The following is a 12660-nucleotide window of genomic DNA, read 5'->3' on the forward strand; positions in this document are numbered from 1 at the left end:
GCCTAAACTGCCCCATTTCACAGCACTGCCAAAGGACTGGGCAGGCAGGAGATGTAAAGGTGGCTTCCACACAGGGATGGGATTTTGTGGTGTCCCCGTTGCTTGTTACCAGACTTCCACATGGCAGGTTTCCCCACAGTTTCCCTTTTCCAATCCCCCAGAAGTAGCCGCCCCCTCCCTTGGGCCACCAGAGTTTTTGCAAAAACAAACAAACAAACAGCACAAGAATATAACTATCAGTATAGCAGGTTCACTAAATTCCCAGATTTCATTTTTTTAAAAAAAAATCTCCAGCCCCTTTTTAAAAGGCTTAGAGCTTAATGACATGCTCAATAGGTTCTTCCTGCCCTTTCCCTTGTATTTCTGTAAGAGAAGGAGCTAGAGATTTACTTTTTTAAAAAATAAAAGCAGAGAATTCAGAGAATCTATTATACTTACTTAGGGCCGGCACCACCACTGAGGCGGTGAGGTGGGCGCCACGGGCACTGGGGCGCCGGAGGGGGTGCCAGGGCGGAAGCGCACGCCATGGAGCTGGTGTGCCTGGCCCACAGCTGCTGCAGCTGGCCAGTCCTGTGCTGCCTCTGCCGCTGCCACCGCCACATGCCCCTGGCTGGGCGCAGCAACCACAGCAGGTGTCTGGGGCAGCATGTGGAGTGCAGGCAGCCTTCGCACGCCATCCCAGCAATCCACCAGCCAACGGGGCCAGCTTTGCTGCATGATAACGTCATCACGTGGTGATATCATTATGCAGTCTTGGGGGCACACGCACACTGCGTGCACGCACAAATAGGGGCAGCCACGGGCAGCAGAAACCCTGGCACCGCCCCTGTACTTACTGTTATGCCAATATAGCAATATAACTATATTCTAGTGACAATGCTTTAAGAAATAAAAAGCTTCCTATCCTGATGGCAGGGGAGGAAATGTCTACTGTGGGGACAGAGTCAGGAGAAATGACTGCCATGTGAGCTGGAAAATATGAATTTTCCCATGCACACAGCAGTTATCCAGCCTTTATTGAGATCTTTCCCAAAGCTTTCGGACAAAGAAAGTATCAGAGAAATATCGGAGAAAAACTGGGGAAACCCCTTGAGGTGCACAAATGTACCACAATGCAGTGGAGAAGCAGAAAAAAAAACATTTCCCTAAAGGATTGAAACTGGGACAGATAATCCATATGGAAATAGCCGCAAAGATGATGGAAGTCTCCAAACCATTCCTTGGATGGGTCTGCTGCTGCACCAGCTATATCTTATAACTTCAGGGCTTGCTGCAGCCTGTAACATCTCCAAGAACAAGTGTGTTCTTCATTTAGAAAAGAAAAACAAAACAAATATATAGCTGTATTTCCAACCTACCTTCTCCTTGAATCCAAAGTATGCACCAATAAAAGTTAATGGGACAGATATTCCAAACCACATGGCCAGGATAGCAACCAGCGTGGCAAAAGGGATAGCAGCTGATGACCCTTTCACCCAAAGGATAAGATTCATGATGAAAAAGTCAGCAAAAACAACTCTTTGGGGAGAAATAAAAAAACAAAACATGAAACCATTCTGGAGTAGGTTTAGAGTTAACACATAGCTCTCAAGTTAGTTTGCTGTGGCTTGTGGGACCATTTTTCTATCATGAGAATTTTCAGGCCCAGAAGAAATTGCCACCATCATGAATGTTCATGACTGGTATTTAGCCTTCCTAAATTTCTTCATCAAGACAATAATGAATTTCCCTCAATGGTAACATTTCAGTTTTGCACGAGAATTGTGTAAGAGGTCAGCATGATGCTTGCTAACAAAAGCCACAGGCATTGAAAGAATACTTTTATCTTAGCAGAAACAACATTCTGAACTGGTGCAAAAATAGACTATAAGCAAGCCATCATTAGACTATCTACTATCTCCCCTGCACAACAAACAATAGCTCTAAGTTCACTAAAAATAGCCCCAGAATTTTAGGGACAGAAATTTGGGGATACTTTGACACAATCCCAAAAATCCATTAACATTAGACTTAGTCTACCATCAGCATTCCTTGCAGGTCAGTTTAATGTTGATCATGTGACAGTACACACCTGATTTGTTTAACTCTTCTATTTTTTTATCCTGCCCTTCCTTGAAAGAAAGCTGGGTAGCACCAACAGTTTTTTCTCTATCATCTTATCTTCACTAAAATCCTGTAAGGTGGGTTAGGCTGAGAGAGAAAGGCCAATCCGAGACTGAGTACAGTTTGGAACCTGGGTCTTCCAGGTATTAATCTGACACTCTAGCTAGAGCGTCCACCACATTGACCTGTAATTCTACTGTGAGATAAGTTAAAGTCTTGTACAACCTGCTGCTTATTAGAATCTCCAAGACGCTGGAATAGTATCAGTGCTGGGATATCACATACCACTTTTAAGTTCCTGCACCTTCAGAAAGGCACCAGCATAAGTAGAAAACACCAACAAAGCCTTACTGAGATGTTAAAAGTCCCCACATGATCAAAGTTATTAAGCTGTGAAGCCACAACCCCAACCAAAACTTTCAGTCCTATGTAAACTGAGATTCCATGTGCTGAGTCCAATAGAAAAAGCAAGGATGGGACCAGCAATGTCTCAGGGTGTTGGTTTTTCCAAGAAATTCATGTACTAGATTGCTGGTGTTTAAAAAGCTGTCTCCTAATCAATATGCACAAATAAAGGCCCACCACAGGAAGATGCACATTTCCCCCAAGCAGCATCTATGCACACACCATTGATTATAAAGAAGCAATAATGTCACTGCTGTAGAACATCGCCTGGCAGCTGAAAACAGTGACCCCTTCTGAAACCAACTGATGTGCAGCTGACGCTCCTTCTGTTCATTGGGCAGCAATGCCACACTCAGCAGCCTGGGACTCATTACGTAAGTATTCTCAGAACCAATTTTACAATGCTGTCAGAAGCAGCTCCATCCTACGCAATACTGGACCAAAGGAAAACAGATAACCAATTTCACTGAAGCCTTAGAAATATACCATAGCCAAGATCTTAGCCAAAAATATTTTGGGAATGTTGATCAGAGCACAAATGCCATCCAATGTCCTTGCAAGATGAACACTCTGTAAATCATAACAATTGTGAATGATGGCACTTTTTAATTTTAAAGCTCTTTCCAAAAAAGAAATCAAATTCATTACTCCTCCAAAAAGTCAGAAGGAGGGGGAGGGTATCTACCCATCTTCACATTCTCAAAATCAATCCACAAGACATAATTGCCTTGGCTGTTTATGGCATTATGCAAATGTGCTGAACTAGCACAGCATAATCAAGACAGCTGTTCTTATTTTGTGCTTTTCCCCCATCCCCTTTCCCTGGGCAATCATTCCACTTCTATGAAGTGGAATTTATATACTGGAATTTAAGCTATCAGAGCAGCATTTTGTGCTCTACCAAGATAGTATTCTAGATGGCAGCAGGAAACAGAGCACAGCTGAGCAAAAAAAAGGGAGGCGGGAGACAAAACAGTGGCTATTATCCCCTACACGCACACGCACACAAACACACAGTTTATCCAAGGCGCAAATTAGCATGACGTTGCACTTGCAAAGAATGTTTTAAAGTAAGATAGTGAGATACTATCTGAATAAAGCAGCTACTTGTGCCACACAGAGTTAGAGTATAGCTGCTTTGCATGGCAGTTCAGTTTAAACAAGACACTGGCCGAGGGCAGACGCCTACAACTGAGTTATTTTGCCTCACCAATATCACATATCAATCAAGCCTAAGCATACTCTGCTCAAGAGCATCACTGTTCATTGATTCTTTTTGTTGTTAATTTTGTAAGAAATAGTTCTATCAAGTTTGAACCTGAGTTCAAACAGCCCTGAAAGGTGAGCTTTAATAACACTTTCTCCCTCCAATAAGACGTGGTTGTCACTCTAGAAGCAGACACTCTAAAGCAACTGGAGAAACTGCTTTAAACATAGTTTGCTCTTAGCAAATGTAATGCTTAAACACAGCAAGCACAAACCATTGTTTGCAGACCAAACTATGGTGTCATGCTCTGGTTTGCAGCAGAGCATGACACCATAGTTTACTTGACCACGTTTAAGATATTCAGCTGCAACATTTAACCACAGTTAAGGTAAACAAAGCACATTAAAGTTTTATATATACCACAAGCCACCTACTAACTTTTCTTTCAGTATCACCCACGCCTATTCTCTACAGCCTTTGGAACTGCTGCTTTTAGTCACTCATCCCTTTCCTTGTGCAAGAAGAAGAAAAGGAGAAACTATGTCCTCTGCTTCAGGAAGACCCCCTCCTCCACTGAATTTCAGTAACTTAAGGCAGTCAAAAGGTGGGGGGGGGGGGAGAAAAGGACAAAAGAATGGAAGATTACTGGAAGCACACTGCTATAGGAATAGCCCTGTACAGACTTCTCCACACAGGGACTGCAGTTGAGCTACTGACACGGAGCTTAAAACCAAACTGAACAAACCATGAAGAACACTTGCACACTGCTCCTACGCTGCTCTCATTCATTTCAACAGGGATTGTGCAGAACTTCCTGCTGGATGCATCCCAAGCCATTGTATTCTAAAGAGTGACAATGTAAGACTTCCCAAAGGTCAGCTTGTAAACAGAACACAATTTTTGTATCTAATGAAAGCGAGTAGCCAATAAATGTAGTCACATATAGCACTACAGCTCACAGCTATGTGCACCCATATATAAATAAAGCTTGTGCATGCATAACTAGATTAACCATCCCCTCAATACTGGCTGTAAGCTGTGATGAGTAATAGACACCTTAAGTGCATATGAAACAAATGTCAAGGACAGCAATGTGGGAAATTGCTGCATCATATGTTAACGGCAAGAGAGGAAGAAGGGAATACTAACCCAGGGCACAACAGCGCTGTCAACAACACATTCGTCTTCCACTTTTCACCTCTGAACGCTGAGGGACAAGGAGGATACAGGAAAAAAACAGTCAACAAATTTATAGTAACTGGAACATTAAAAATAGTCTTGATAACATTACTGTAAACTGCATAAAAACGACAGCAAATACCTCTGTGAGCATAACAGATGTTATAGACTACAGAAGTTCACCACAGGGACTTGCAGCTGTACTGTAGCTTCTAGTTCCTGATGGCAACTCATGAGTAAACACTCAGCAGGGCCTAGTTTGGACTGAGACCATGAGCAAGAGGAATTCTTGCCTTCTCCCCTATGCTATTTTCAGTGGCTGAAACAGCCCGGGGACCTCAGGATGAGAGAGTGTTATTTGCTCCCCTGGGAGCCAACATGTGCACTGAATGCTTGCACGTGCTGGCTCCCTAGAGAACATAATGGTTCCACCCACAGTCCCTGGGCTGATTCTGCCTTCTTCTCCGCTGCTGTCCTGATCTGAATTGGGCCTTGCTGCACATTTATTTACAAGTTGCCACCAGGAACTAGCCACTATAGAAAAGTTTTCCAATTAGGATTCCATGGGACGTCATCAGAAGTTCTGTAAGAAACTGTGGAATGAATAAATAAAAATGTTTAAATATTGTGCAAAAATCCAAAGGGATGTGACATTGGATGTGAGCTTTATTTGCTTTATTTTGATATTTGAAAATAAGACAGGAAAATGCTTCATTTTTTTCTTACAATGTAAGCTGACAGAGACAAGCACACATATAGTGTGCGTGCATATGTGTGTGCGTTCAGCAGCTCTTTACAAATAAAATTTTTAACGGTAAGTTTTTCAGTAATTGAATTGCACTCCCTGCCATCAACTTTTTCTGACCTGTAAATGTCTTCATGGGTAGGAGTTCCTTGGGATTTGAAAAATTAACTTTAAAGGTTCCTCCATGGAAAAAACGTTGGGAAACACTACAGCTATAGTACAGCTTCCAAGTCCCTGTGGTGAATTTGTGCAGATTGTAATGTCTAGTTAGACTCTGAATTTAATCTATTTACAAGAATCTGAAATAGAACTGAACCCCAGGAAATGAACACAAGTTACATTCTTCTGCCAAAGCTAAAACTGGGGCAATACTCTGATCACAATCATCTACCATATTCAAGCAAATGTACTTAGGCTCTCTCTCTGACCTCCAGTGCAATATTTCATTACAAGTTTTTTTTTTAAAAAAGTGTTTCAAAGCAATTTCCAAAGGGTCATGGGGCAGATTAAAGACCACAATGCAGAAAGGAGGGGAGAAAGGCTTTGTTATGGGCATCATATCTCTGTATCACAGCCTCTTATCTTTCCTTCCCTCATGATAACCCTGGCAAAGTTCATTATAGTTTGCATTCTACAAAGCAGGAGGTGACTAAGAAATAGAGATCTGAACCACTACCCCATGTCATCTACAGATCCGTGTTTATATCAGCCAGTCCTATGGCAAAGTACAATTGACCAGCTGCTGACATATCTTTAGTTCAATAAGCTTGAAGCTGATTTCAGATCAATGAAAAAGAGCTACTTGATAGAAATTCAGAAGTTAGCAATTTCAAGTTGGTACTTTCTGGGTCTGCACAAAAAAACTGTTGCAAGGATATTATGAGGAAACATGTATTTTATGACATATGATTCCAAAGACAGCCATTACACATTTTACAACTCACAAAACCAATCATGATTTAAGCAGAAAAACTGACTGATGTGATTGTGGAACAGTAGAATTGATGTGCGTGAGGAACAGCCACTGTTTACTTCCTATTTGCTGAAGGAAGCTCTCTAAATAAAGCCACCTGTACTTTATTTATAGCAAGCAACGTTTGTCTTTGTGTCTGTGTGTTTGATCTTCCATAAGGAAAAAAGCTAGTGTTGTGTCAGACAGCCCTAAGCCTGAGATGATAACATATTCCTCTGCATTTTCAACATACTACATATGACTCTCCACATCAATATGACTTTTGCAGTTCCAACTGGAAATGATGGCCACTGGACTCACCTGGGGGCCAGTTTGCAGCCGTCCGGCGGGGAGGAGTGAGGAGGCATGGCGGTCGCCATGTCTGGGGTTTGCCCAGCATCCTCCAGGCGAGCCTACAGCCAATCATTTTGAAATTCACGGCCACCCTATCAGGAGCAGCCAGGGACAGGCTGCTGGGGGGCAGGGCCTGGCTCCAGACCTCAGGGAGGCAGTTCTTTCTTTGGCCCAGCAGCATAGTATTTATTCAGCTGCCTGCCCCATACCTACGCACTCTGTTCTTGGGTGGTGAAGACCCACCCACCTCTCCCCCTTTTGTATTATGTGCTCGTTGTTTCGTCTGTCACAACTTTGTCTGGCAGTTTGTCATTGGATTAGATCTCTTATGGGGTGAGGCAGGGCCTGCATGCCCAGGCTCCCTTTAAGGGGTTTCCCATAAGGAATTTTAGGAGTGAGTGATGGAGATGCATGCCCAGCTCAGGGCCTTCCAGGGCATTCTCACTCCCAAGTGGCAGGGGAATCACACAGGGGTGTACACCCAGGTGATCTCCCCCTTAATGTCACTCCTTGGTGGGTGAGGGGTCATCGGCTGGCAGGCAGGTCAGTCAGTGTTTGGGATCTGATCCATATGCATCACCAACGCTCCTTTCGGGCTGCATTTTAATAAAGTTGTGGCCATATTTTCTCTCCAGCTAAGCATGTGGGTCTGTGTTTGTTCACCTTGCGTCATCCCTCTTCCCCGCCCTCAACATAGGCTGCAAGTAGGATGCCTTCTATTAAGAAGGTTTTTGCACTTACTTTTATACATTCGAGCAGATACATAGCCTGCAGGAGTCCCCAGCAAAACCCAGAGCACAACCGCACAGGTCATCAAGGCCCCTCTGTTGGCTGGCGAAAGACATCCAAGGCAGGCAAAGACTGGAAAGTGTGAAAACAAAGCATAGCAAGATTTGGAATACGACATCTGCCAACACACTGTTACATTCTTTGCAGTTCACACGGCCTGACCCTCCCTTCCCTCCCTTCTCCATTTCTCCTATATCAAAATTAAAGATTCCTGGCCCTAGGGAGGCCCGCCTGGCATCAGCCAGGGCTTTTTCAGTCCTAGCCCCAGCCTGGTGGAATGCTCTGTCCAATGAGACCAGGGCCAGGCGAGATTTATTAGCATTTCGCCCGGCCTGTAAGACGGAGCTGTTCCGCCAGGCATATGGTTGATGCCGGGCGGTGCCCCCTAGCTGGGGGAGCACAGTATATGCCCTCCCTACTAGTGACACCTCCATCTCTCATACATCCCTGGCAAAATACTCTGAAGATGGCTAAATAGGGGGTCGTCTGGATTATGTACCGCTGTGTTTACATACATACATACACATATATGTGTGTGTGTGTGAATATGTTTACATGTATTTTAATCTATGTATTGGGATGTTTTATGATTTTAAATTGTATATATGATGAAATATGTTTTTAAACTTGGTTGTGATCTGCCCTGAGCCTGCTGATGTGGGGAGGGCGGAATATAAATTAAATATAAATAAAATAAATAAATATAGTGTGTAAACTTCTCAAAGCAGGATGTTCCTTGCACTATACACATTTGACAATGGTGTTTTCCACAAGGCTGTGTGTTTGTATGATTTCCTCACTGCTGCTGTGACAGCCAGTGCAGCACAACAGCTATGGAGCTTTCGTCAGAATGAACAATCCATGTGTGCATGACCAGCATTATGTAAACCAGCACATCCATGCAACAGCCACAACAATACGAATTCAGATATATATCCTTTTCACCAGCCTAAGTAGCTCTCAACTACCAGAAAACCATTTTCACACTTGCCAGAGAAGCCCACATTGCAGGGAGTTCCACAGCCCAGGGCCTGTTGCATCTCACTGCTGCCCCTGTCTCAACAGAGTGTGTGACCCAGAACACAGCCACACACTTCCCTTGAAGTTGGTCACTGTGAATAACAGTATTGATCCAGTCTTTTGAGGAAGCTTGTCTACCAAGACTGATCTTCTAATTGAGGGAAACTTGTCAAATACCTAAGGAAGTCTTGGTTTTCCAGAACACAGTCTGAAAAGCACTGTTTTAGAAACACACAGCTCCCACCTACTCTTGAGGCTGTTCAGTTATGTTATATATATGTTCAACATTAAATGCTGAGATAAGAAGGGACCTCAACAGATGGCCCATAAAGTTATTAATTTATTTCTAGAAAAAGAAAAGGAACATCAATACTTTGAACCAGTTTATACTTTATGCCCAAAATGGAACAGCTGTAATTTACAAAGCCCCCAACCCCACATTATAAAAGCCTAGTATTATTACATTACCATTCTACATATGGCTGTCACTCATCTGATGTGATCAACACTCCTTCCATCTCTTTATTGTCACACCTAAAGATTATACATTCCTTGGGGCAGAGATCTGTTTGTTTATGCTGTAAAGTTCCAAGTACATTATTAGGCCTGTATAAATCACAATTCTAGTCAATCTAGTGCTACTTACACAAGGTAATAAACGTCATTATGAAAATCTGCGTCCCCTGGCCCAAGAAGACAGACAGCAGCATGCCCTTCCTGGGAGGCCTGAATACGTCTCCATGGACCAGCTTCCACCCAAATTCCTCCTGGGCATCTTCCTACAATCACATCTTTATTAGGCATACATCATGCAACAGTGAATTAGTACAAGCTAGATGTGAAATTCACTTTCCTAGCATGATTATCTTTTGGTTTTGTTCCTGAAGGGGACTAATTGCATCAGCTTCGTTACTTGCTGATTTTACAGCTCCCTAATGGACTGCTAGTCGGGGGTGGAGGATGCAGATTTATTAAGAAATGCTTATCTGAAGAAGGGGAAACAAACATTAACATACTTAGCTAGAGTACGCAACATTAATTGATATTAAACAATAGATTGCGTTTAATTTAAGCTGTATCACAAGCCCTTAGCACATTTATCTGCCTTTTGTCTTCTACAGCCAGCAAGCTAGTTTCAAATTCAATAGCAAGGGAGGAAAAGACAACACAAATCAAAGCACAGGTTCCATCAGGTGTCTTCCTGTCATTTTTTCCACACCCTTATAATTTTTATCACAATAAAGCCAACAGAACAAAGTACATAATATAAAATTCCATTTCATATTAAAATTCAATCATCGCTCAGTTACCAAAAGCCAGCTGAGAAAAGGTATTACAGTGATATTGGAAAACACACAGACTCAGATTGTGGTAGGTCTCTAAGGAAGGAGAATTCTACAAGGCAGGGCATGGTATAATGGAAAGGGCTTGGGTATACACGTACCTAAAACACACACACATGCACCCAAAACATGGCGTACTCCTACCTTTCTAGTAAGTCAACATCCATGTAAGTCTTGTTAGATAGGGGAGTGAGATGTATGGACACTCTTAAAACTCAACACTGTAAAAAGGGGGGAGGGGAATTAACCAGAAAGACTACACTGCTCTCTGAATCCAAGGGCATCTTTCCATATGGAATCGAAGAGCAACAAAGTAATCTGTAACGAACAGTTTAGTTCATGGAGGGTCAGTTTGAAAAGGGGGCATAGATTAACATCAGTCATTAGTATTACCCCATCTTCCCCATGCTTGAGGGTCCTGTAAGAAACTCATCATGAACCCACTTTCCAACACCTCCCACTCTACTGGGTTGGCAGGAATGGAATGGAATAGAGAGGAACAGAAGTACAGCTCCCCCCACCACTACCATTACTGATACTGTTCACATCCCTTATGGAAATACAGCTTGAAAGTCGCTCCTTTCCTACAGTACTCCAGTTCCTGCATCATCATTAACTCTGGGAAATCTGCCTCTAGTACTACTTCTGTCCTTGGAGGCAGGGCACTCTACGGGCATGAGTCTGGGACCTTCTAGTACCATTGACGTAGCTCCCATCATTCTACTAAACTATTTGCAATGAGTGCTTTTGTAGCAGATGGGAAAAAATAACAGAGATCATCAATTTGCTATATTTAGGATGTTAATACTCTTGATGGCACATCCAGAGATGTTTGCCAAATTAAATTCACCATGTGACGAGACAGTTGAGCAAATAATTTTCTCTAGAAACACGGCAGTACGTTCCAGTCCCAAATTCTTTTCTCTTCAAAGCCTGATAGTATTTGATCGAGGGAGGGGGGAATCAAATTCTCTAAACAAGCCATGAAAGCTGAGCTCTTGATTTGTTTCATATTAACCAAGGCACTCCTCACCTTGGGGAACCAGGATTTTTGTAAGCCCTTTCATTAGTTCCAAATGACAGTTGATGAAGTCTGCATTTTGCAGACTTTTGTTTTAATTAGCTAAGCAAACTCTGCCTATTTGGTTAAAGTTTTAAAAGCTCTTCATGAAGGCAACCACAGAAACTGTTTGCCATGCAGACCACCTGTAGCTATCTAGTGAGCATCCTGGCAAGAGGAAATGGAAAGTTTCACAAAGCAAACATGTCTTTAGAAACATAATCCTGAAAGTATGGGGCAGGCCTCCAAAGGCCAGCACAAATTGTCACTGTGGAAGGTGTGATCACCTACCTATCTCCTCTCAGGAGATAACTGTTCAATCTTAAATGAGAAGCCAAATGTCCACAATTTCCTTTCGAGTATTCCAAGAGAGGGAACTGCATACCTTCCTTAGTGCTGAAGGAAACTGCTACACTACCCTTCAGTATTTATAAACTTATTTAGGAGTCCCCTCTCTGTCTTAAAGCACCACTGTGCTTGTATGGATCCATTCCCAATTTCAGGAACTACGTCTTACTTACAGAGGAGTCCATTTGGTTGTATCTTGCAATATCTTTATGAAGCGTCCTCAGAAGGATCATGGCCACCATTCCAGATAAGAAGAGAACTATCACAAGAGAATTCATTATGCTGTACCGGAAGAAGAATTTAAAATTTTAATACAGGCTCTTTCCAAACTCTAGTGAATACTCAACACACATTTAAAGTATACAGTGAGCAAAATTAAATGTTCCAGTACAGAGAATGAGATAAGCTGCAATCATACCCTTAGGAATTTAGTAATCAAAGAAGATACTGAACTGAAGAAGGATCATGATGCTCTGATCTAAAATAACATGAATATTTCACAGCCGGTATTAGAGAAGCACTGTGCCCAAGCCTTGAAAACCTACAGTGCTGTTCTAGATTGTCTAATGTTAAAGAATTTCATGTGGGTGTACCAAATTAAATGTATGTACTTCCATCAGAAATTAATTAATGCTCATTAATAGCTCAGCAGCAGCTTCCATAGCTATCAGCTTCTTAATGCATACTGATCTCAAGACATACAAACATACTTTAAACTTAGGTGTTTTCCACATGGCACACTTAAATTGGCACTTCTGATTATCTGTGCTGGTACTGTACTGTATCAGCACCGCACAATGCCAAACCAATTTTGTGCCTGATTTTTCTTTCCAGATATCTTGAGATGAACCTGTTTGGAGTCACCTTATGCGGGGGTTCCAGCCAACCAACATGCAGCAGTCCATCCCAGTGGTGAAGGGCGTTGCTATTGACCTCACCAATTGCAACTGCTACCATGAGTGTGTCAAACAATTTTGAGTAGGTGTGAGTGGCTGAAATAGTATTGGAGGGCTGTTTTGCCATGAAGATGGACCTGAGGGGGAAAACTGTCTGCCTAGAAATGAAGTTGGCAAGCTAAATAACACCACTATTTCCTTACAGCAATCTGAAAAAATGTTTCATGCTGCGCCAAAACTTGCCGTTCCTCTCATGTTT

At 42.5% G+C, this 12660-nt stretch overlaps 1 protein-coding gene across 1 annotated transcript in view; it reads right to left on the reverse strand.

Annotated features, from left to right (window-relative positions):
- Positions 1–12660, reverse strand: part of LOC129341612 (transmembrane 9 superfamily member 2-like) — a 56700-nt gene that overhangs the window by 18938 nt on the left and 25102 nt on the right. The window contains exons 9-13 of the mRNA XM_054996892.1: positions 11679–11787; positions 9401–9533; positions 7687–7806; positions 4865–4922; positions 1359–1518 (exon numbers count right to left, since the gene is read on the reverse strand). Of these exons, the coding sequence (XP_054852867.1) occupies positions 1359–1518; positions 4865–4922; positions 7687–7806; positions 9401–9533; positions 11679–11787 (580 nt within the window). The remainder of the gene's footprint in view (positions 1–1358; positions 1519–4864; positions 4923–7686; positions 7807–9400; positions 9534–11678; positions 11788–12660) is intronic.

The sequence above is a fragment of the Eublepharis macularius genome, chromosome 13, assembly GCF_028583425.1.
Source record: "Eublepharis macularius isolate TG4126 chromosome 13, MPM_Emac_v1.0, whole genome shotgun sequence".
NCBI classification, from domain to species: Eukaryota; Metazoa; Chordata; class Lepidosauria; order Squamata; family Eublepharidae; genus Eublepharis; species Eublepharis macularius.